At 46.3% G+C, this 22,704-nt stretch overlaps 1 protein-coding gene across 1 annotated transcript in view; it reads left to right on the forward strand.

The window, feature by feature from the left end:
• Nucleotides 1-22,704, forward strand: part of SH3PXD2A (SH3 and PX domains 2A) — a 338,878-nt gene that overhangs the window by 310,503 nt on the left and 5,671 nt on the right. Inside the window, exons 10-12 of the mRNA XM_036734422.1 lie at nt 5,503-5,620; nt 14,336-14,670; nt 16,989-17,038. Of these exons, the coding sequence (XP_036590317.1) occupies nt 5,503-5,620; nt 14,336-14,670; nt 16,989-17,038 (503 nt within the window). The remainder of the gene's footprint in view (nt 1-5,502; nt 5,621-14,335; nt 14,671-16,988; nt 17,039-22,704) is intronic.

The following is a 22,704-nucleotide window of genomic DNA, read 5'->3' on the forward strand; positions in this document are numbered from 1 at the left end:
TCCCAAAAAGAGAGTGGGTGGCTACCCTGGATCGTCTTGGAGCTGGCTCACCTGGGAGCAATAAGAGTTCATTTTCACATATACCCTCAAGCCAACAACCATCTGTTCTTCCCACCTTAGGCCCCTCAGGAGCTGGATCAGTGCTAGAGCTTTAGGGATAAGTGACATGGAAGGGTGAATGGGATGGGCATTGGAATTTAGGCAACACTGGAGATGTTTCTTGGTTTCCTTAGCTGGAGTTGAGCGTCTCACTGACCTCTTGTTGCAGTGGACACAGCTCGAGCTTGGAGTCATAAAGCTAGGGCATACCCAGGTCATTTTCTTGGGAGAGAAGATCCAATGGCACGGGTCAGAGACCTCTCCGTGAAGCTAGGCTATCCAGTGGCAGGCCCAGCCCTAGGCTTTCTCTATGGATTGTTGGTACCCCAAACAAAATAAAAATATTGTCATGAATGTGTTCCATTTAGGACGCTCCTGAATGCATGGTGCCCTGGGATGCTTCCCAGTTTACTAGGACCTAGTTTGCCTTGTGCACAGGAATTAGAGGAGGAGGGACTGAAATCTGATAACAAGGGCCTATGAAAGTCCCCGTGAAGTCAAGCCATCAATGGAAAAGTGCAATGGGGAGAAAGGTCCGAAATCCAGTTACCAGGCCAATCAATGTCCCCAAGAAGCTGAGTCATATGAAAAGCAGCGTACTGGGAAGAAGAGACTGAAATCCACTAATGAGGGCCCCGGGATGACCCAAGGGCCTTTCCCAAAGCAGAGGAATTTGGGGAATAGACCAAAATCAACCCCAACAACAGCCCAGAAGGAAACAGCCCCTCCCACAGGACACCAAGAGACCAGTCTGGCCCAGCCCACAGCTGACCCCTCTTCTTTCTGAGCTTGTAAAAGCAAACTTGTCCAAGGCAGCTTCGTTAGTCCTGGTTCCAGGACTCGATACAAACCAGCTTCACACAGTTGGACTCCAGCACCTTGGCCTCCTCTGTTTGTTTTTCTTTCTCACCGGGGATTCCGAGGAAAGAAATGAAACTGCTTTTCTCTCCAGCCTGTTAAAGGCAGAGGAGTTCCCTCCTCAAAATGTACACACACACACACGAGACTGTATCAACATAACCATGGAAAGACAGTCATACTTGGGAGGATATATGTACAAATATCTATAGAGAATTATTATTAATTATTATTATTATTATAATAGCAGCACCCCCCAACACACACAGGTACAAATACATATACACAACTCCACAGACACATACCTTTAATTATATTTACACAACACACAAATACATCCACATTCATTCGTGCTATACAACTACATGCCACAAATTCTACATATGGTGTGACAAGCTATGACTTCCCCCTCCCACCTGAGTCCCAGACTCTGATGGCATTTCTTTACACAGGCCCATCCCTGCACAAAGAAACTTCATGTTCAGGAACCCACTACTACAAACAAACGTGCACACACAAACCCATACGTACTACAACTGTGCATATCCAGGCATTCCTCCAATTCCATAAAGACCTATTCGACTTAAGCATGCACATAGACACATTTACAGGCATACACATGGAGACATATGTACACAGGCTTAGACAGCAAACACTCTCCGAGCATTAGACCTACAAGGTTAAACTGATTTAACCAGAATGGAAAATCCTGCTAAGTGTGTTGGGGGACCGGTTTGTTGAGAACAGCCCTAGGGGTTGGGAGGGAGGGAGGCAGGCAGGCAGGCATGGGGGAAGCTGGTTGGTGAGTAGCTGAGCAAGAGAGAAACAGGACTTTCCTTGAGGGGCCTCTACCAGGCCTTTGTTAAGGGGCCATTGGAATGAAGAGGCCTCTTTTTTCAGCAGAGGCTGAGTAAGTTGTGGGGGCCGGGAAGGGAGTGGGGGAGATTGCTGACGGAGGGGAAAGTGTCTGGAAAGAGAAGTCTTCTGTGGTTTGGAAAACTCACAACTCTCCAGCCACGTTTGGCTCCCTAACCTAAACTGGGGCCATTCCATGCTCTCCCTCTCACCCTCCCTCCACCCTTGGCAAGCTCAGTGCTTGGTGAGCCGGGTGGCCGGCAGCGGAGGGACTGTTACCTCATGCCTGAGTATAGGTGTGACAATGTTCTTAGAGCCTCCAGGAAGGAGCTTGGGAGAGCCTAGCTGCTTGAGTCACCTTTCTAACAAAGGCATATTTTCAGGAGAAAAAGCTTGAGTGACCCTTGACCATACAGTGCAATTATTTCCGTGGGTCATTGGGTCCTCTGCTTCTCCAGGTTTCTTAGGCAAGCGTACAAGAGTTTTGTGGTTTATACTGTCTTGGAGTATTGGACTCCCTACTCTTCTCTTCCCTACCCCTGCCCCTTTTGGGGCCAGTGAGTTTGGGACCATAGGGGTCTTAGGTAGGTATGGAGCCATGGATGGTGAAATCACAGCTTTTGCAGACTCTCAGGCAAACATCTGGGAGGAGGTAGAATCCGTCCCTTTCTCCTCTCCTTCACAAGGGGAGGCAGGGGCCAAATGGGATACTGTAGGGGAAGTTTGCAAATGTTAAAGCTATAAGTGTTGTGTTCTTATCAAACCTAGAACCCACGTGAGGTTAAGGAGCTGCTACTCTTTCACCAAAGAACTGTCCGCTTTTCTAGTCCTTAGAGCTAAGAGTGCAAACAGCAGCTTAATGTAGTTGAAGTGCCCAGCATCTAAAGTTAATTCCCTAGACTTGTACGATGAATGGTCAACAGAAAACTCACTTTTCTGTAACAGTTGACCTAGCTCCTTGCCTTCTATAGAAGGGAGCCATTATCATTTGGGGACTCGGGCAGATGCTGACTTTGGAGGCTGTGTATCTACATAAGATCAGTACTCTGCCAATCTGGCCCCCTAGCCATCCTCCCCCACCCCCCTCACTAAAGAGAGGAGTGTTTGTGATTTTAAAAAATTAGTATTATATTTTTTTTTTTTGCTGTGAAAGCAACTCTGCAGAGGGAAACTTTAATGATGGCTTCCTGTTCAGGACCACAGGCTTTTAAAAATAGCATGGCTAAACAAAGGCACCATGTGGAGGGGACCTCGCCCATCCCTAACCTCGGAACTTTGGATCATGGGACCCAGCCCTGCCCCTCCGGGCACTGTAGTTGTCCAACATTTGCCCTCACCATCCCCTCCCCTTCTTCAGCAACGCTGAGAGAAAGAAGGTCCTGTTGGAAAGATGGGACACTCCAGACAAGAAGTTGTTGAATGGAGAAGATCAGAACTATAGAACAATGAACTTCTGAAAGAGCCAAGCTGGAATTTGGCAAGTGTGGGCTTCTCTCACGCTTCCTTGGCCTCTCTCCCTAGCCAGGTTGGACCAGAAACTTTCCAGAAGCAAGGCTTCTCCAAAGACAGCACCTATACTGAGTGGAGAGGAAGAGCCAAAAACACTGGTGGCTGGGGTGGAGGGAGACAGGAGCATCTGCTTCCAAAAAAAAAAAGGTTCTTTTAAAGAGTATAGGGGAGCCAAAGGGTGTCCTCAGTACAGACTAACCAAGGGCAATTTACTCCAGCATGGCTCTGGCTGTCCTAGCCACAATGGTTGAAGTTGTCTCCAAAAACAGGGCCACCAGCTCCAATCCTCAACACCATTCCTCCAGCAGATAACCAGCAAAAGATGAAGACAGAGGCCCTGAACAGGGAGCAGGAGTGGCAATTTTCATTCCAGTCAGCAGAACTTTGGACAGTCCTTTTCATGCTGGTCAGGATAAGAAGCCCAAGAGGGTGATTGTCAGGCCTGGGAACTGTAAAGAAGGTTCAAGAAGGTTGTATTTTCTTCTTCAGCCTGTCCACTCTCAATTTAAGCCTCATTTGACATGGCCACTTGCTTACAGATGGACCAGCCAAAGAGGGACCTAAATCAGTTCAACTCCTCCCAAAGGGCAACGGCCCTATGGCACCATGCCCCTTTCTCCCATTCTGTCTTCTCTTCCCCATACTCCTTACCCTCTGATCATGAGGAATGGAAACTTGAGTGGCTGCTTCTAGGGGAGTGAACCCTTCTTGACAGATTTTTTTGTTCCAAATTGTTCTCCCAAGGACAGCAACTCAGCACTCTTGCCTAGTCCTCACTGCTTTAATCCTAGCCTTCAGAAGTGCTTACACTATGACTCCTAGGATCTCTCAAGGCTAGCGAGGAGTTGAGCTAGGCTTTCTGAAGTTGGCTAATGTGGACTGAACAGGACCAAGTTTGAGGATTGTCCAACTCAGGAAGGGTCTGTTGGAGGTGATTAGCTTATCTTCCTCCATTTCATAGTTGTCCCTGAGATACTGTTTGTAGGAGAGAAAAAGGAAGTAACATCCCCGAAATACTTTATATGATTGAAAAGAGGCTAAAGGATGAGAACCACCTGTCTCCTTACTTACGATGCCCTTGGTTTAGGTTAATTTCCATGTCCCACTTGAGTCCACCTACTAAGTACCCAGGCCTCATTCCCAATACATCTGTGATCACTCCATCCGAGCAAGCTAGCAGAGCAGAGCTTGGAGGAGGGATGCTGGTATATTGTTAACACATAATGGTTGAAGCCCACCATGATGGATTTCAATTAAAAAAACTGCCATTTCTCTTTACAAAGAGAAATGTCACAATGTCATTAGGCCACCCACCCCCAATTCGTAATGTTTATAATACTGTTCCTGTAGAACTAATTGTCCCTTGTAATATTATTTTACTTAGTAAACTTTTGTGGAGCCTATTAATGAAATTAGATGGATTATGCTTATATTTATACGATGCCAGTCTGTGTGGCCCAGACAATAAAAGCAATAGGGGTTTGTAGGGAGGACAGACTCACTGAAGTAACATTGAGCCTTGAAGGATGGATACAGTTTAGATAAATAGAAGGAGGCAGAGGGCATTCCAGATGATCAAATGAGGCAAAGTTAGGGAGGCAGAAATGAGTAATTTTGTTCAGGGGATGGTAAAGGGACATGGTTTACTAGATTGGAGTTGACCGGTTGAGAAGGAGGGGAAGATAAGGCTGGAGCTATCCCAGGGCATTAAGGGGTCCCCCGCCCACCTTACCAAGTATCTTCCTGCTGTGCGGGGGCAGGGTGGGAAGTGGGAGACAGAGGTCTATAACAGGATTCACCAAATAGGTTCCAGGCAGCCCCTGGCAACACTACTCCCTGTTGGCTACCCAAGGAGCCAATTGGCTCTTGATCCCTTTGGCTACCTTCCAAGGCTGTCAGATCAGGAGGTTGGAGGAGCCAGCTTTGTTTTTCCAATTCCCTCTATACTTCAGGTGGGAACAGTCTATGTGACGAGGTCCCCATGGTCCCTCATCTCAGCTCCCAGGGTCTATCCTTTATACCTACTCCACCATCCTGAGGTCTGAGATTGACCTTCAAGTTCATGGGTTTGAGGAGTGGGTAGGCAGTGCTTTGGGGAAGGAATAAAGGAGGTTGGGAAGAGATTGTTGTTCATGGACTCATTAATAACTGTGCCTCTCAAATCCCTTCCTTTCACCCCAGAAGAGAAGTACATCACAGTGCAGCCGTACACCAGCCAGAGCAAAGACGAGATTGGGTTTGAGAAGGGGGTCACTGTGGAGGTGATCCAGAAGAACCTAGAAGGATGGTGGTACATCAGGTAATGTGCTTCCTTTAGCCCAGAGAGCTGTATGTCCTGCATTTTATTACTCTCTTGTTTCTAAAGGCAAACTATTCCTGGCAGAGCAGAGAAAAACCAGAGCAGCTTGCTTCTCACACTCTCCCCTTTTCCCTTCCCTTCCCCCTCCCCTGCTGCAGAATGGGTGTCAGATGGTAATCAATTATTAACTGCAGCGTGTTGTAGGGGCCTGGATGTGGGGGTGTTGGCAGATGGAGCCTGGAGATCTGAAAGGTTTGACCAAACCATGCTTATCTTGCAGATTTCCTTCCCTGGAGGGTAAAAAATAAATGGAGACCCAGCCACTGCCAAGTAGGGGCAGTGGTTTTAGCCTCTGGTGGGCTGGCCCAGGCTTATTTAGGCTATGATGCAATTCCCTTGGCTTCACATCTGCAGGAAAGTTTCAGTGCGTCTGAGTTTGGTTTCCCGTGTCCAAACCGGGGCCATCTGGCGTCCCCTCTGACAAGGGCTGCCTGGGGCTCTAGGCCACAAGGGCCATGATGCACTCAGCCCCAATTCCTGTACTCCCTGCTATGGCCTGGCCACCAGTTAATTGGAACACCACACCAGCCAGTCACAGCTGACCCCAGCCTGAGGCTCTCCTCCTGTCCACCTTGAAGGAGCCAGGCTGGAACCTCAGAGGGGGGTTAAGCCCATCCTAAGTTTAGAAGGAGCCAGGTCAGGTTACTCAAGGAAATCCTGAGCTATCAGCCACCTGATGAAATGGGGCCCCTCAAGGAGGAATAGGATGTCCCAAGACTGGCACTGGGACATGGCCAGAGAGCTAGAGACACGTGGCTGGAGTTGAGGTCAAAGGCAAAGAGCATAGATCTTGGATTGCCAGAGTTAGAAAGGGGCCTTTTTACGAAGAAAAACTATTACCCAGAGACGGGGAAGGACTTGGCCTAGAATCACATGAGTTAATGATAGATCTCTGATCTTCCAACTCTTAGGACATTGAGACAGAAATGTGAGTCAATTCTAGTAAGGCTCTTAATTTACATGATCATGAGGGACTTCTCCCTGGACCCCCATGATACCTCCCAGTGACCACGGAATCGTAGGATGGCAGAGATCATCTAGCATAGTCTCTTTATTTTTCAGCTGGGGAAACAGATGATTCTTTGCCTCGGGTTACATACTGTGACTGTGGCAGAATAGGATTCCACCCCAGGTCTTCTGACTCCAAAACTCTTATTCTGTTCACTCCCTAACACCACCATCGAGTGACATCTCGTGAGTGAGTCATCAGGGACCCTGAGGCAAAAGACCCCTAGAAGATCTTCTCTGAGCCTCCTATTTAACCAACTGTCTGATTGACAAGCAAAGGATTCTTTTGCGTCTTTGCAGAACATATCTTTTCATTCCTCAAGACGTCTGTCTTTTAGAAAGGATCCTTTCCTTGGAGACCGACTTAGTCCAAGAGAACAAGGAAACAGCTCTGTATGAATAATTCTGCTCGGCTTGCCATTCACTGAGCTTTGCTTAGCTTGGCAGAGAAGTTCCCCCCAAACTTCTGGGCCCAGGAATCAGTTTCTGAGCCTACGTTAAATGTGTATAGGCTCCACTTAGTTTTCAGGCCCTCATCTACTCTTTCCTCCTCATAACATCCTGTCTATTAGAGACAAACACACGCTCCTGTCCCTACATAGCTGAGTTCTGTATGTGCTCAGAATTGTGTGCCTAGCAGTGGGGACTGCTTGTTCTGAGCCATGCACACTCTCGCTCAGCTACTGGTATGAATTTATGCACTTTATGAAGGCCGCTGGCAGGAAGGGCTTCCTCCTAGAACCCAGGTTTCCTGATTTCTCATTCAGTGTCCTTTCCACTATGCTACAGCTGTTTTCAGTTCAACTCAAGAAATATCTGTAGAATGCTCACTAAGCACAAGATAGTAAGAACAGTGGGTCAATGGGCCTAGAACCTGAAGTAAGACTCAGCCTAAAACAGTGGTTCTTAACCTGGGTCCATGGCTACCTGCCCCCCACAAAAGGATCTGTGGTTACATTTCAGGGGCCTATCAACGTGGAAAGGGAAAAACAATTACACATTTATTTTCCACTAATCTCCAACCTCCTCTCTAGTCCTATGTATTTCATTTTCTGCATTAAAAACATTATCCTGAGAAGGGGCTCAGAGGCTTCAGCAGACTGCCCAAGGGGTCCATGACCCAAACATGGTTAAGAGCTCTTGACCTAAAAGAAGCTTAGCTCAGGGTTGGGGAACCTTTGGCCTCAAGTGCCCATGTGGCCCTCTAGGTCCTCAAGTGCAACCCTTTGACTGAATCCAAACTTCACAGAATAAACCCCCTTAATAAAAGGATTTGTTCTGTAAAACTTGGACTCAGTTAAAAGGCTGCACCCAAGAGGCCACATGTAGCCTCAAGACCTCAGGTTCCCCACCTCTGGCGTAGCTTCTCTGGCCATGCTACAGCTGCCAGCAGGTAGGAATCTGAATTTAACACGAAGATGTGTCCTGTCCCCTCTTGCTCTCCAGGCTCTGGCATTGGTATCAGAGGCAGAAACCCAGGTCACCCAATCCCAGAGCCACTCTGATACTTACTGTGTGACCTTGGAGAAGTCTTTTCTCTTTTCTCCACCCTGGGCCTCAGTTTCCTCTGGTAAACTGGTAAAAATGACAGAGGGTCAGACTAGATAGCCTTTGATCTTACCTGAGTTCCAGTGTGACCTCAGGCACTTCCTAGCTGCGTGACCCTGGGCAAGTCACTTAACCCTATTTGTCTCACTTTCCTCATCTGTAACATGGAGATAATAACAGCACCTTCCTCCCAGGGTTGTTGTGAGGACCAAATGAGGTAATAATTGTAAAGTGCTTAGCAGAGTGCACATAGTAGGTGCTTTATTTATATTAGCTGTTGTTACTATCTTTCCTTAGCCAGCTGTCTCTGAACTTTTCCTCCTTCCCCGATTCTCTAAGACAACAACCACCACCATACCTGTGACCCTGATGGAGACACGTTCCAATAGCCTCTCCCTCCAGCACCAGGCTCAGGCTTTAAGAAGGAACCTCTGACAGTCTGAATGATTAGGAAGCAGGGTCCTTGCCTAGATTCTATTTCTATTTCTAGATTCTCTTTGACTTGCTGTGTGACCTTTTCCTCTTCCCTGTGCCAGCCCCATTTTCCCATCTGTAAAATGAGGGAGCTGGATGAAGCAATATCGTCCTTGCAGCCCTGATGTTCTCTAGGTCTGTCCTACGAAGATCTGTTCCACCTTAAGAATGCTGACTTGGGCCCCCTTAAATGGGATTTCCCGACATTCCAGGCTCTGTGTTCATCCTCATTTCCTGTCTGTTGCTCTGTGTCACTCCTTTTTCCCCCAGTTTCCTCCATCTCTGGAGGGATTCCAGAGCTCTGGAGCTGGAAAGCAGATGTGGAGGAGTCCAAGTCCAGATCAGATGCACAGAGGCACTTCTGAATTCCCAGCCTGTCTTTGCTCAGTATTTACCTTTGTCACTGTAACTCTGGAGACAAAAATAAGTTCTGAGGCCTGGGGCCAAGAAAAGGAAGCCTAGGTCCTCATTCTAATTCTGCCATGTGGATGGGCCTCAGTTTCCTCCCCTGTAAAATGAACATTGGACTAGACAATCTCTAAATTACCTTCCAGTTTTAACAATCAGTGTTCTGTTCAGGATCCCTACGTAGAGGTGCTTGAACAGAACTTCTCACTTCTGTGAGTGGGCATCCAGGGCTGAAATCTTTAGCAAGGTTTCTCTGTGTCTTTCTAGGCTTGCTCCTATGCGTTTCTATGTTACATGCTGAATCTCTCAGCTGACCCTTACATGGTCACAGACTGACCTCTAATCTTATACCTGCCTTGGACTTTAACTCCAGCCATGAATTAACGCCTAACCTGTCACCACACTCACCCCCTAATCTCTGCCATAGATTAACCCCCTAGCACTGGATTCTTAAACTAATTGTAGGCTGACCTTCAATCCTGAACCCAGGCTAGCCTCTAATCTCAGCCACAGATTTACCCTAAACCTGGCCCCAGACTGACTGCTAACTGAGGCCTCCTACTGACCCTTACTGAAGCAGGTGACATCTGTTACCATCTCTGGTGCGGCCCATCCTTCCTCTCTGTAACCTGTCACTGAAGCCAGGCTGTTTGACCATGTGCATAGAAACCAGGCTAGGCCTGCTTTTGATGGAACCTCTGATGTCAGAAGCTCAAACTAACACATTAATTTAGGGTCCCTGAGCCCAAACTTGGAATGGCCATGGCAACTTTTCATATTTTCCTATCCCAGGTTCCTATATGCCAGTGGTCGGGAAGTTTTTTTTGGGAGCAAAAACTTTCCTGTTCCAATAGTATTATTATTACAATTGACAGGAAAAGTAATACCTGACTTTTTATAATGCTTTATTTTTCCAAGAGCTTTCATTTCCATTACTTCATATCCATAACTTTCCATTACCACACTCCTGTGAGATAGGAAAGCAGGGATTATTCCCATTTGACATGTGAGAAAATTGAGGTCGGAATAGTCAAGTTATTTGCCCCGGGGCATATACAGACAGAGAGGATTCAAACTCAGATATCATTACTCCTTGCTCAGGACACCTTCCACTGAAAAATTCCAACATGTTGAGCGTCTCTTGGGTGGCCTTCTGTAGGGTGGGACAAGGGTCCCCAGTCCTGAACAGCTTAGACCAGACTATTCGGGAGCCTGGGAAAGATTGACCCTCTCCCTTGCCTGCTGTGTCTTTCTGTCTCTAGAGGCCTGTAGATTTCAGGCTGTAGGATGCCAAGGGGCAGATGCCTCTGCAGAGTGCCTGTGACTAGCTCTCTCATTGGAACCTTCAGGTTGTGTTGAGAAGAGGCTCACAGCATTGACCTCAGGAGACCTGACTCCTGGTTCCAGTTCTGCTTCTAGCTCTGCACAGCCTTGGACAAGTCCCTCACCCTTCTCTAGGCCTCGGTTTCCTCCTACGTAAAGTGAAAAGGTTGGACTGCGCAATCTCTACAGTCCCTTTGAGCTTCGACATGCTTTGTTCTGAAATTTCCCAAGATGAGTTTCCCCCCTTTTCCCCACTACCCTAGGGCTCACCACGTAAAATGAGCAAAATAATATAATAGCACTTACCTCCCAGGGTTGTTGTGAAGACTGATGGAGATCATATTTGTGAAGCGCTTAGCACAGTTCCTGGCACGTAATAGAGGCCTAATAAATGCTCGTTTCCTTTCTTTCCTAGCCCTCCCCTGTATTTTGGTCCCTCGGGCCTTTGTCTACTGCTTCTGCTGTCTAGCAACAGCTGACTAAGGCCCCCAGTCTTGAGGGCTCCCCCTTTTCCACCCTGTCTTCCAGCCTGGTCCATCCCAGGTGGAGTACCTTCTGACTAACCATAGTACTGACCCTCAGCCTGTCTGAGCCTCATCCCAGGGCTATGGCAAACCTGAGTGAAACGATGAATGGGAAAGCTATTTGGGTAAGAATTAGACCCTGTACCTGTACCATAGATTAATTTAGCATTGCTGCATTCATTTAGCCTCTAGTTTAGAAGACGTGGAAAGGCTCCCTCCTGCCCTTGCTTTACATCTGATTCTTTCATCCCATTAAATAGGCCTATAGAGGCCTTCTTCAACTTAGGAAGGGACTGCACTTTAGAAGTACGTCTGTTATTTGGAACTTTCTTCATTGTGTTCTAGAGTTCATATTCTCTTTTCCAGCTTCCTTCTCTATACCAGAATTCCCCTCTATTCAGAGACCTCCATTGAGACAGCATTGACTTCCTTGGGGCAGTTCACAAAGCTTATCAGTCTCCTATTGGGGCTGATCAATAATAACAGTCCTAACACCATCCCAAATTCTAGGACCTACAAGCAGAAGGACATGTGCTACAGGTGGGAGGAAGAAGAAATACGTTCCACGCCCACTCCCTCTTTGTTGGAAGCAACATTTTGAAAATGGGCAGTTGGTCATTGGCTCTTCCCACCTCCCTTTCTGTATTTCTCTGTCACTGTCCATTGCATGTTCCTCTGGGCCCCAGGCCACTTACCCAAGATCCCACCCAGACCTGCTTTTCTTCCCCTCCCCATCCATTCCCCTACCCTCTCTCCATAGCTGAAAAATTATCTGGAGTATTCCCTATGTACTCTCAGTCATTTCCTAGTGTCTTCCATGAGCATTTACCTATTCCCCTGTCCCCCACCCTTAGTATGACACCTGGGCTTGGTAGCGGTGATGAGGAAAGACTAGAGAGATCATACTAATCATCCCAGGCTGTCAAACCAATTAGGAATGATCAGAGACCTCAGTCTTCCCAAGACCATGTGCATTTTTAAAAAGAGGAACCTGTCAAAGCTTTTGAACAGGAGACAACATGTTAGAAGCAGTGCTTGAGGAAAATGTGCTTGAGAAGGATATAGTCATCCTACAAGCTGAGTGGGAGATGGGGGATGGGATGTGGCTTCAGAAATCTCCAGTGTCAGCCAGCGTGTTGTGCCCAGGAGCCCTCGTTGTGCTGATGACATGGCTATGCTCTGAGGTCCCCCTGTCTTCAGAGGGAAAACCCCTTCTGGTGATATCTGAGGGCACAGATGCCCAGCATGCCTTGCTCTCTACCAAAAGCCTAGCCTCATATCCTTTACCTTGACTTAGAAACCTGTAGAGAATCATATGACTCTGGATCCTTCATGCTAAGGAAACTGGAGCGACAACATTTTTGTAGAGTTCTATGCCCCTGAAGGATGCCCGAGTCCCCAGAGATTCCCTCCCAAGAGTCCAAAGTAATAAGAGGATACAAAGAGGGAAACTAGAGAATCTCTCTCCCTCTTGTTAGCCTTTCATCCTGTTTCCGTACTAGAAGCAGGTTGGGTAGTATATTGGGTAGAACGCTGGGCCCAGAGTCGGGAACACCTGAGTTCAGATCTAGCCTCAGATACTTGCTGCTAGCTTGTCTGCCTTGGTTTCTTCAACTATAAAATGAGATTATAATGGCACCTACCTCCCAGGGTTGTTGTAAGGATCAAATCAGATAGTGCTTAGCATAGTGCCTAGTGTATAATAAGTGATTAATAAATGTTTCTTTCCTTTCTCTGTTACTCCCCTTTATTCTAGTCTTTCTTTGTATGGTTTAGGATTATTTAGAATTGTGGCAGGAGCCAGTGGGCTTCTGGCCTGAGAACATCACCTCCCCATGGTCTTAAGGATAGCCTTAGCTTCTCAGAGTGTTAGAAGGGACATTAGAGGTCATCAAGTCCAACTCCCTTATTTTATAAATGAGGAAACTGAGGCCCAGGGGAGAGGGGTGGCCCAGGGGTGACTTGCCCAAAGTGGTAGAGCAAGTAACCAGCAGAGTCAGCATTGGAACCCAAGTCCTCAGACTCCAACCCCTGTGCACACTACACTGTACTGAACAGCCTCCTCCCACATCCTGTGAGAATGAATGATTGATTACTTGGCCCAGCCAGTCTAGACAGCTGATATGTTGTTGTCTGGGTCCCCTAGTGAAGTCAGCACTCTTGCCTCGTCTCCCTGTGGCAGCTGGCCAATGGATTAGGAGAGCTTTGGGAGAGGGGGAGGGGGACACAGGGACTGCCCATAAGAGGGTCTTTTTATAGAACAACTTTCACTCACAGGGAAAATCACATTCAATAGACTCCTCAAATTTTAAAATCGTATGGAAAGTGAGAGCCAGAAGAGTCTCCTTGTTTTCTAAGCTAAACTAATTGTGAGCCAGTCAAATACTGCAATTATCTGCCAGAGACCATTCTTCCCCCTGCAACCTCTCAGGACACTGGTTTTCAGCAGGTCAGGGTGAGGGAGTTGGAACAGAACACAAGGAGGAGAAATTGAGGTTTTAGAAAGTTTATAGATTTTAAGAAAAAAAGATCTTCAGTAGTAAAATTTTACAGATCAGTCAAGCATGCCATTTTCTAGGAAACTGAGGCACAAAGAAATTTTATTAACTTACCATTGTAATAGATAAGAGTCCTGGATTTGTAGTCAGGAAGACCTAGTCAAATCCTGCCTCAAATACTCATTAGTAGTGTGACCCTGAGCAAATCATTTAACTGCTCTATGCTTCAGTTTCCCTATCTGAAAAATGAGGGGATTGACCTTGGTGATCTCTAAGATCTCCTCTAGCTCTAGAACTGTGATTCTATGATCCTTGATCACATAGCCAGTTAATGTCACAGGTGGGATTTGAACCCAGATCTTACCAGTTCTCTATCCCCTGAACCACAGTAAGAGAGAAGGATGGGGCGTCATGGAGAGTTTTACATAGTTTACTGAGCTGCACTTAAATGGCATGGCTTGGCCATTGCCAATGCTACCATCCGGACCACCAAGCTTTAAAACACATGGGGTCTCATTTTTAGCTCCCCTCTCTGTCTGGTTTAGGGGAGAAAAGGCACATTAGGAAAGAACCAGGAGAGAGGTTTGGGCTGCTATGTTGTGCTTCTTATAACTTTTAACAGTTGTTATTTGTAACTGTTTCCTTGGATCTGAGCAGCCACTTCCTGCTGGAATGGGTGGTGTTATCTGGTGATGATAGAGGGACAGAAGGGACAGAGTTAGGGCAATCAGGCTTGGACTTGGGCCATCCAAATAGAGACTGGGATGGGAAGGTTGGATACATGGAGGCCTGAGAGCTCCCTGGGCTGGACAATTCGGAGACATAGAGCCCAAGCGCTAGCATGTTAATCTTTAGTGTTCTCCTTGCCATAGGTATCTGGGAAAAGAAGGCTGGGCACCAGCATCATACCTGAAAAAAGCCAAGGATGACCTCCCTGCTCGGAAGAAGAATCTGACAGGCCCTGTTGAGATCATCGGTAACATCATGGAGATCAGCAACCTGTTGAACAAGAAGGTTTCTGTTGACAAGGAGGCCCCCGCTGACAGTGAGGGCCCTGAGGCACCCGTCACCAAGAAGGAGATCAGCCTGCCCATCCTCTGTAGCACTGCCAATGGCAACCCAGTGGGCACTCCAGAGAAGCCAGGTTCAAAGCTGGCACAGGGATCACCAGCCGTGGCCAGGATCGCACCCCAGAGGGCACAGATCAGTAAGAGATTTGTTCCTTCCCCTTTCTTTTTGCTTCCAATGTGGTCATTACTCTCAGCCAAGAACATGCAGCCAGGGAAGCCAAGGCCTTTGGTTACATCTTTGAATGAACTTTGAACTTTACTCTGTTCACTAATTTTACTCTGACCCCCCCATCCCAATCAGAGACTGACCCCCTAATCTCAGCTACAGAATGATCCCTAATCCTGACCCCCAGAAGGATCCTTAACCCTAGAAATAGACTGACTTCTCACCCTATCCAAATGTATGTCTTTGTTCACAAAAGGGTCTGAACAGGAGAGTGTAGATGGCTCATTGAATCCATCCCCTTGCTAGATAGCTCCAAGTTCATGTCCTAATTTTTGTGGCTAGCAAATAACTACATCCCTATAGAGAAAGAAAGAGGAGTATTATTTCTGTGTGTGTGTGTGTAAGTGTAAATTTAGCCCTTACAACCGAAGCCACACGATTGTGTGACAGTCTGCCGTGGGTTTTGCATGCTGGCACCGACGGAAGGCTCCTTCCTGAAGTCAGTATGTCCATGAAAGACACGTGTTCTAAACATTGGAGGCACGTTGTTAGCACCTGCCATCTTTTCTGGGGGGCCCTGGCTACAGTTCCATAACAGAGAACAGCCCAGGCAGTGGGATAAAAGTCAGAAAGGCCCAAGCTGTCCAACACTTGAGGCAGGAAAGGACTTCACAGCAGTCGAGTCATGGAGGAGTGATTCGGGGCCTTTGGGGGGGCGGGGTGGAAGATTTCATTCTGGAAATTTGGGAAGCAGATGTGGCCCAGGGAAAAGCAAAACCCTTCATTCCTTGCCTTTGTTGATATTGTTGAAATAGTAGGATCATAGAGAAATCGTAGTGCTGGAAGGGACTTCACAAGCCCTCTAGACTGGCCTCCTCATTTTACAAGGGCTAAACAGAGGCCCGGAGAAGTTCAGTCACATCTCGCTTCTCCAGTTTTCCAATAACGCACAATAGTCAGGATGTCATTACTGACAGCCATTCCTGATAACCTTGGTCTTGGTATCACGTCCTTTAAGCCTATCGAACTACGAAAGGAGAGAACATGCAGAAGAAAAAATAAGAATGGGCCCCTACATTTCTGTAGCACCTGCAATTGTCAGAGTAGACACACACTGTGTCCCAAAAGTCTTAGTGCAATTTTAAGCTCTGATAGTTATAGGGATTAAATATCATGAGCTATATCTGTATAATGTTATGTATATTAAATGTGATGAAGTATCTATCAATAGACATCTCATATCTAGATAGATAAACAGACAGACTATCATATTTAATTTATGTAACATCCCTATGAGGTCAGCTGGGCAGGATCATTATCTCCATTTTATAGATAAGGAAACTGAGTCTCAGAAATGTTAAGTGACTCGTCCAAGATTAAAAGCCAGTATCCAAACCCTGGCCTCCTGATTCCTGATCAGACAAGAGCTCCATGGCAAACCTTGACTTTATTCTCTGGAGGCTTCTGGCCCCTGTTGCTCTCTCCTTTTCTGGCATGTGAAGGAGGCACTGTCTTCCGCATAGAATATGGAATATGGAAACAGCCTTGGTTTTCAAATGAGAGAGCCTAGGTTTGAATCCTAGTTCTGCTGGGAGTAGCTTTGGGAAAGACTTCATGTGGCTGGGGCTCAGGTGTTCTCCTCCGTGTAATGGGGATAATGATCTCTGTGGTTATTTGGCTCAAATGAGATCATATGTATAAAGCATAAAGTGCTGCACAAATCTACACTGCTGGGATTATTATCATTATCATAATCATTATCATTGCTGTAGTTTTTGTAGGAATTAAGGAATAATGCAATATAATAGAATATGGTATAGTGTGATATGATACGGTATGGTATGTATAATATGATGTGATATAACATAACATAACATAACATAACATAACATAACATAACATGGGTGGGAAACCTGTGGCCTCGAGGCCACATGTGGCCCTCTAGGTCCTCAAGTGTGGCCCTTTGACTGAATCCAAACTTCACAGAACAAACATCCAATTCCTCCCACCCCTGGCCACTTCTAGCTTTCTAGCAAGCAAGATCTCTGTGCTGAGGGATTGGATTGGTACTTGAGGCCAGGGAAAGGTTAATTTGTCTCCCAGACCAAGTTAAAGTGTTTGAAATTTGGAGAAAAGTCAGTTTCTTTAGTCCCAACCCGGACTAGAGGCTTATCGGTATCTTTCTTTCTTGCCCTGTTTCAGAATGAGAGGAAGGGGAGAGGTTAGGCTGAGGTACAGAAGCTGCTCATTGTCCTATTCAGAATTCTAAGGATTTCTTTCTTGTTCCAGGTTCCCCAAATCTAAGGACAAGGCCCCCACCACGCAGAGAATCCAGTCTGGTTGGTATTTAATTTTATTTTCTACTCTTATTTAGGAATCATAGAGAGATAGATCCACAAGGCACCTTAGAAATCATTTGGTCCAAAACTCTCATTTTATCAAAGATGGAAGTTGGGGCTCGGAGAGGGAAATTGACTATCCAAGGTCCCAAAATTAGTTAGTAGTGAAATACCAGAGAAACCTAAAGTCTGGGTCTCTGCCTTCAAAGAGTTGGCCAGTCAGAATCATAAACTATCTGAATTGGGTGGGACTATGTAGTTCAACTTTCTCATTTTACTAATGAAGAAACTGAGGCATGGAGAAGTTAAGTGACTTTTCTAGGATCACACAGCCAGTAAGTATAAAAGGCAAGATTTGAAGCCAGTTATTTCTGATTTTCTGATTGAAGACCCATCTTCCTGAGTTCAAATCTGACCTCAGACACTAGCTATGTGACCCTGGGCAAGTCACTTCACCCTGTTTGCCTCAGTTTCCTCATCTATAAAATGAGCTGGAGAAGGAAATGGCAAAGAAGTCTAGTATTTTTGCCAAGAAAACCCAAAAGGGGTCACGAAGAGTTGGACACAACTGAAAAATGACAGCACTGCAACAGAATGTCTGACTTGAACTCCCATACTTCATCTACCACTATCCAGAGTCCCACAACTCATTTGTGATAGGGTCAGGACTAGAACTTGGGTTTGCTGGCTCTTTGTTCCTGTACTCCTTCCTGGGGTGTAGGATTTGTGTGTGTCTGCCCCTCACAGAACTGGGGCTGGAGCTGGACTTTTTGTGGGGAATGGATTTTGGTTCTGTCAGTTCAGAACTCTCAAAGGCTAGAGGTCTCCATGTTCCTGGAAGCATTGCCGATGGTGTTGGACATAACATAATATATTCCTAAGAGTCTGGATCATGGAGAGAGGACTCCAACTCTGAAACTCTGGGGGCCTGGCTGGAGGATTTATCACTCAGAAGCCCACTGTATTCTCAACCTAAATAAAGACATCTGTAGCCACCAAGCCTGGCAGACATAAACATTTAGACTGGACATCTCAAGTGTCCCGCCAGAGTGTTTACTAGGCTCTAGAAATGTAGATGGTGCATACATGGGCTTAGTTGAAAAGCCTTTGTATTTCACCCAGAAAAATATATACCAATAATAAAGTTAACTGTCAAGAGTAAACTGTAAGAAAAGGCCGTGGTGGCCAGGGTTCCTCAGAGACAGAGAAATAATTAGGGACCACATTTATGGGTAGTCACCTTCCCCCCCTCCCCACCCCCGGCCCTGGCTCTTAGGATACAGAAAGTGATATGGAGCAGGAAGTAAGCTGTTTGACTCTGCCACCAGAAAAGTATAAACTGCTGTATCAACACGCAAGCCTATAAAGTCTTCCTCAGATGGCCTTTGTCCCTACTGAGCCAGGCCATGGATTCCAGAGACAGCCCCAGGGGAGTGGACAAGATATTAGAATCCTAAATCGAGAATCTTAAGGAACCTCAGAGGCCAATCTAGTCTAACTTGCTCATTTTATGGGTGGGGAAACTGAGGCCCAAAGAGGTTAAGTGACTTAACCAAAGTCACACAAGTGCCACAACATCAGAAGTTGAAATCTTAATCTTGATTGAGTAGAGTTCAGTGCAGCAAACTAAAAGTTTCCCCTCACTAGGGCAGAACTCTGGGATAAAGAACCCCAGTGGACACTATCCCTGGGCCTTTTCCCACAGGGGAGGAAGTTGTGGGAATAAAAGAAAAATGAGAATAAAAAAGAACCTGAAACAGTATCCAGAAACTAATGGCATAACTCTCTTACCCAGGTGGGCTATTTGGAGTTGAAATGTATTCAAATACCAAAGGCCTTTGCTGAAGGTAGCACATTTCAAGGACCTAACTTATTTATCCATGGTGAATGTATAAGTGAGCCCCTTTCAGTAAAACACAACTTACAAAGCAGAAAAATTAGGGGATTGTATTAGAGAAAGATTCACCACTTAACACTAAATAAGGAACTCAGCTGGTTCACTGAAGTATTCGCTTAGAGATCCCTAACTCTTCGACGTAAAGGATGGGCAGTGGTGGGAACAGGGAAGCCATGTGTACAAGTCTGGGGAGTTACTGTCTGTCTTAGAAAAAGAGAAGCAGGTTCAGGACCAGGACCAAGAAGACAAGCTAACATCAGGGTGCCACCAAGAATGAGGGGCAGGGCTGAGCCAAAACAGAGCAGTAGGTTAGAGATCGGAAAAGCGGAGAGAGCAAGACAACCCTTAGGAAGGAGCAGCTCTGCAGAAACTGAGAGGGAGGGAGCACGAGTATGAGACACCAAGAAGGACCTCACTACCTGGAGCTCCTCAATCTCAGACCTTTTTGATGAGTCCTGTGGAGGAAAAGAGCCAATACCCAAACGTGAGAATTGGAAGGGACCTCAGAGGGTCCCTAATCCAACCTGTACAGGATCTCGTTAATAGTAACAGTAATAACTGGCATTTATATGGCACTTTAAGATTTGCAAAGTGCCTTATACATCTCATTTTATTCTTACAATAGTCAATGCTGTTATTATCCCCACTTTACAGATGAGAAAACTGAGGCAGCAAAGGGTTCAGTGACTTGCCCAGGGTCACACAGTCAGTTATCTGAAGCTGAATTTGAACTCAAGTCTTCCTGATTCCGGGTCCAGTACTCTTATCCTCTGAATCACCTAGCTGACTCTTACAACATTCTGTGGTCAGCCCAGCGTCTATCCCATTCTAGAGTGACCAGCCCAAGCCATGACTATAGGAAGAGGCGGTGGGAGCACTAAGGCGGCAGAATGCTGGACTTGGAGTCAAGAAGATCCGAGTTCAAATCTAGCCTCAGCTACATACTGGTTGTGTGACACCGGGCAAGTTATTTAACCTTTCTCAGCTTCTGTTTCCTCATCTGTAAGGCTGGTAAAACTTAAAGCACTTCATAAATGTATTACTACCAGCTAGCTCTTATTGACTCAGGTGGAAAATGTGTAGGCAGGATAAATTCAAAGTGTGTATGTAGATTTGAACACAAGGAATCTAGGAAGGCTTTTCTTACTTTGCTGGGCTTGTGGAAAAAGTGATGTTCAGCTCGAACAAGGGACTGTGGCCACTGTAGTGAAATGGAATAAGCATTTATTAAGCACCTGCTGTGTGCCAGGCACCATGCTAAGCACCTTACAAATGGGATCTCGATTGAGATCCTGTTGGGTAAAACCATAGGACCCCAGGTTTAGATCTGGAAAAAGGGATGTTAACGTCCCATCCAGTCTAATTGTCCATTCAGTTTATGAAGAAGGAGACTGAAGCCCACAGTGGTGAAATGACTGAGCTAAGGTCACACACAGATGGTCTTTGGCAAAGATGGGATCCAGGGTACCTTTCCCCACCCCCCCATCTAGCTTGCACTCTTGGCTATGTGGACATTGCTTCTTTCTGTTCCCACTGAGAGGTGTGCTGCTGAATGTTGACTTTTCCTCCTGAATCGCTTAGCCCTGACTAATTATTTTCGATTAGACTTTATTTTGGCAGCAGTGAGGCAATTAATTCCATACTCACCAAGCACACATGGAATGCCGGGGCAGCAGCCTTGCTGGTTCCAATTAAGCCCCGTGGAATCCCTCCCATCCAAGGGTCAGAGCAGGCCAGGCCAATGCCTCTGTCCACAAAGCACGTGCACACTTGGAGCACCGTTGTGCCCCTCGGAGGGTCTAGGCTCGGTCTCCTTCTATTGTAGCCGGTTTCCCCATAGCCATGGTTTGCCCTCTTGTGGGCATATCCTCTCACTTCCACCTTTCGGTGATACAGAAGAAGGATGGGGTGGGGAAGAAAGTCCTGGCTGGAAATCGAGAGACGCGGGATCACCGATTTAGAGCTGGGAGGAACCTTGGAGGTCATTTAGTCCAGCCCCCTCCAATTTTACAAATGAGAAAACCGAGGCCCAGAAAGATGGATTTCCTACCTGATCCCACAGATCTGTGATTCAAAACCTTCTCGACTCCAAAAACCACGTTCTTTCCAGTACACCTGGTTCTTCTACCCGCATCCTATGAGTCACATCCCCACCACAGTCATGTGCATGCATGCACACACACACACATCACCCTACTGCTGCAGCAGGATCTGATCTGTAATGAGCATTTCCCTGACCAAACCAGTCCCCTCCATGCTACGGTCTTTCTCCCCATCCCCCTTTCTACCTCCATTTCTTAACCCTATTTTCTGCGTTCAGTCACAAATGCTCGAGTGAGGTTGTCAGTCACCGAGAGGATCCTTCCTCTCCTGGGGCTGTGCACCTTCAGCCTTATCTCTACCTAGAGAATGAATGACTTTCACCTCTTTTGACGGAGTGTCAGGCGCCAGAGCCCATACTATCACACACTCCCTGTGTGGGGAGGATCAGTGACTCCTTATTCATCAGGCATTGGGCAAAGAGCTGTCCACACAAAGAAATTTGCTATGTAACTAGACCTCTCCTCTTTAAGAACCGAAGCGTTTTCAAAAAAAACATTAACCATTTTTCATAGACGTCTTTCTCAGGTAAATTGTGCACATTTAAACTGAAAACAAGCTCAGTTTTTTTTCACAGTGATTGTCTCAAGGTCATCATCATGAATGTAAATGACCGTACTGGGTTATTATACAGTGATGCTTCGGAGTAGCTCTTGTGTTCTGCTGGGCTATTTGCCTCTGCTTAAATGGTGGAGTTGAAAACCTGGAATGGGATAGGACAACAATAAAATATGCTACAGAACTGGATCCAGAGGGGACCTTAGCTCAGAAGTGTCAAATACACTGTGAATGCCACTCACAGCACTTCCAGCACAGCCCAAACCAGATTAACAAAATAAATAAAAATGCAGCAGGACATGGGTAATGTTAATAAGTGATTTTTCTAAGCTAGTATGTGGCCCACAGGGATCCTTATCCTTTAGTGCCCTCCCACCCCCATTTTTATTTGAATTTGACTCCACTGACTTAGATCATCTAATTTCAAACTCCATTTTCGATTTAAGGCCAAAGCTATTCAATGATTCATTCAGAATTACAGAGAAAAAATCATCTTACAACCCATCTAGGCCAAAAGCCTCATTTCAGAGATGGGGAAACTCAATCAATTTTGTCTCCGTCCTTTGCCATCAGTGGCCACTTTGGCTGCTGTATTTTATGCACAGTTATCTGCATCAGGCCCAAGGTCGCTTCCTGGTCTGTCCTAGGGAACAAAGTATATGAACTTTCTGATGCCTGTTTTTCTTCTTCTGGATTCCCTGCTGTGTCCTGGGTTATTCAGGCTGCTGGAAGTCTGACCTTCAGGTGCTTGGGGCATTACTATATTGTAATTAATTATTTCTATAAGCCAGACAAGTCAGGCATAAGTTCGTTTCAACAGTGGGGGCCTCCTTGACGTAGTAAACAGGTATATCTCACATGATGTTGTCCTAACCAGTGCTATGTTACAATTAAATTAAGATATTATAAGCACGTGCCTGACATAAGCCTCCCAAGCCCCCTCCATAATATTGCTAGTTTCCCCACTGGGCTGGGTCTGACTTGTATCATCTAGTGGCCCCCTTCTGCCCAGGTCAGCTCCATCCACTTTGGTGACTCTCTCTGTGCCTTCATCACTTTATGTAAGTCTTTTCCCGTTGATTAAACTATCCCTGGTCGTGATGTTTCTACT

The sequence above is a fragment of the Trichosurus vulpecula genome, chromosome 8, assembly GCF_011100635.1.
Source record: "Trichosurus vulpecula isolate mTriVul1 chromosome 8, mTriVul1.pri, whole genome shotgun sequence".
NCBI classification, from domain to species: Eukaryota; Metazoa; Chordata; class Mammalia; order Diprotodontia; family Phalangeridae; genus Trichosurus; species Trichosurus vulpecula.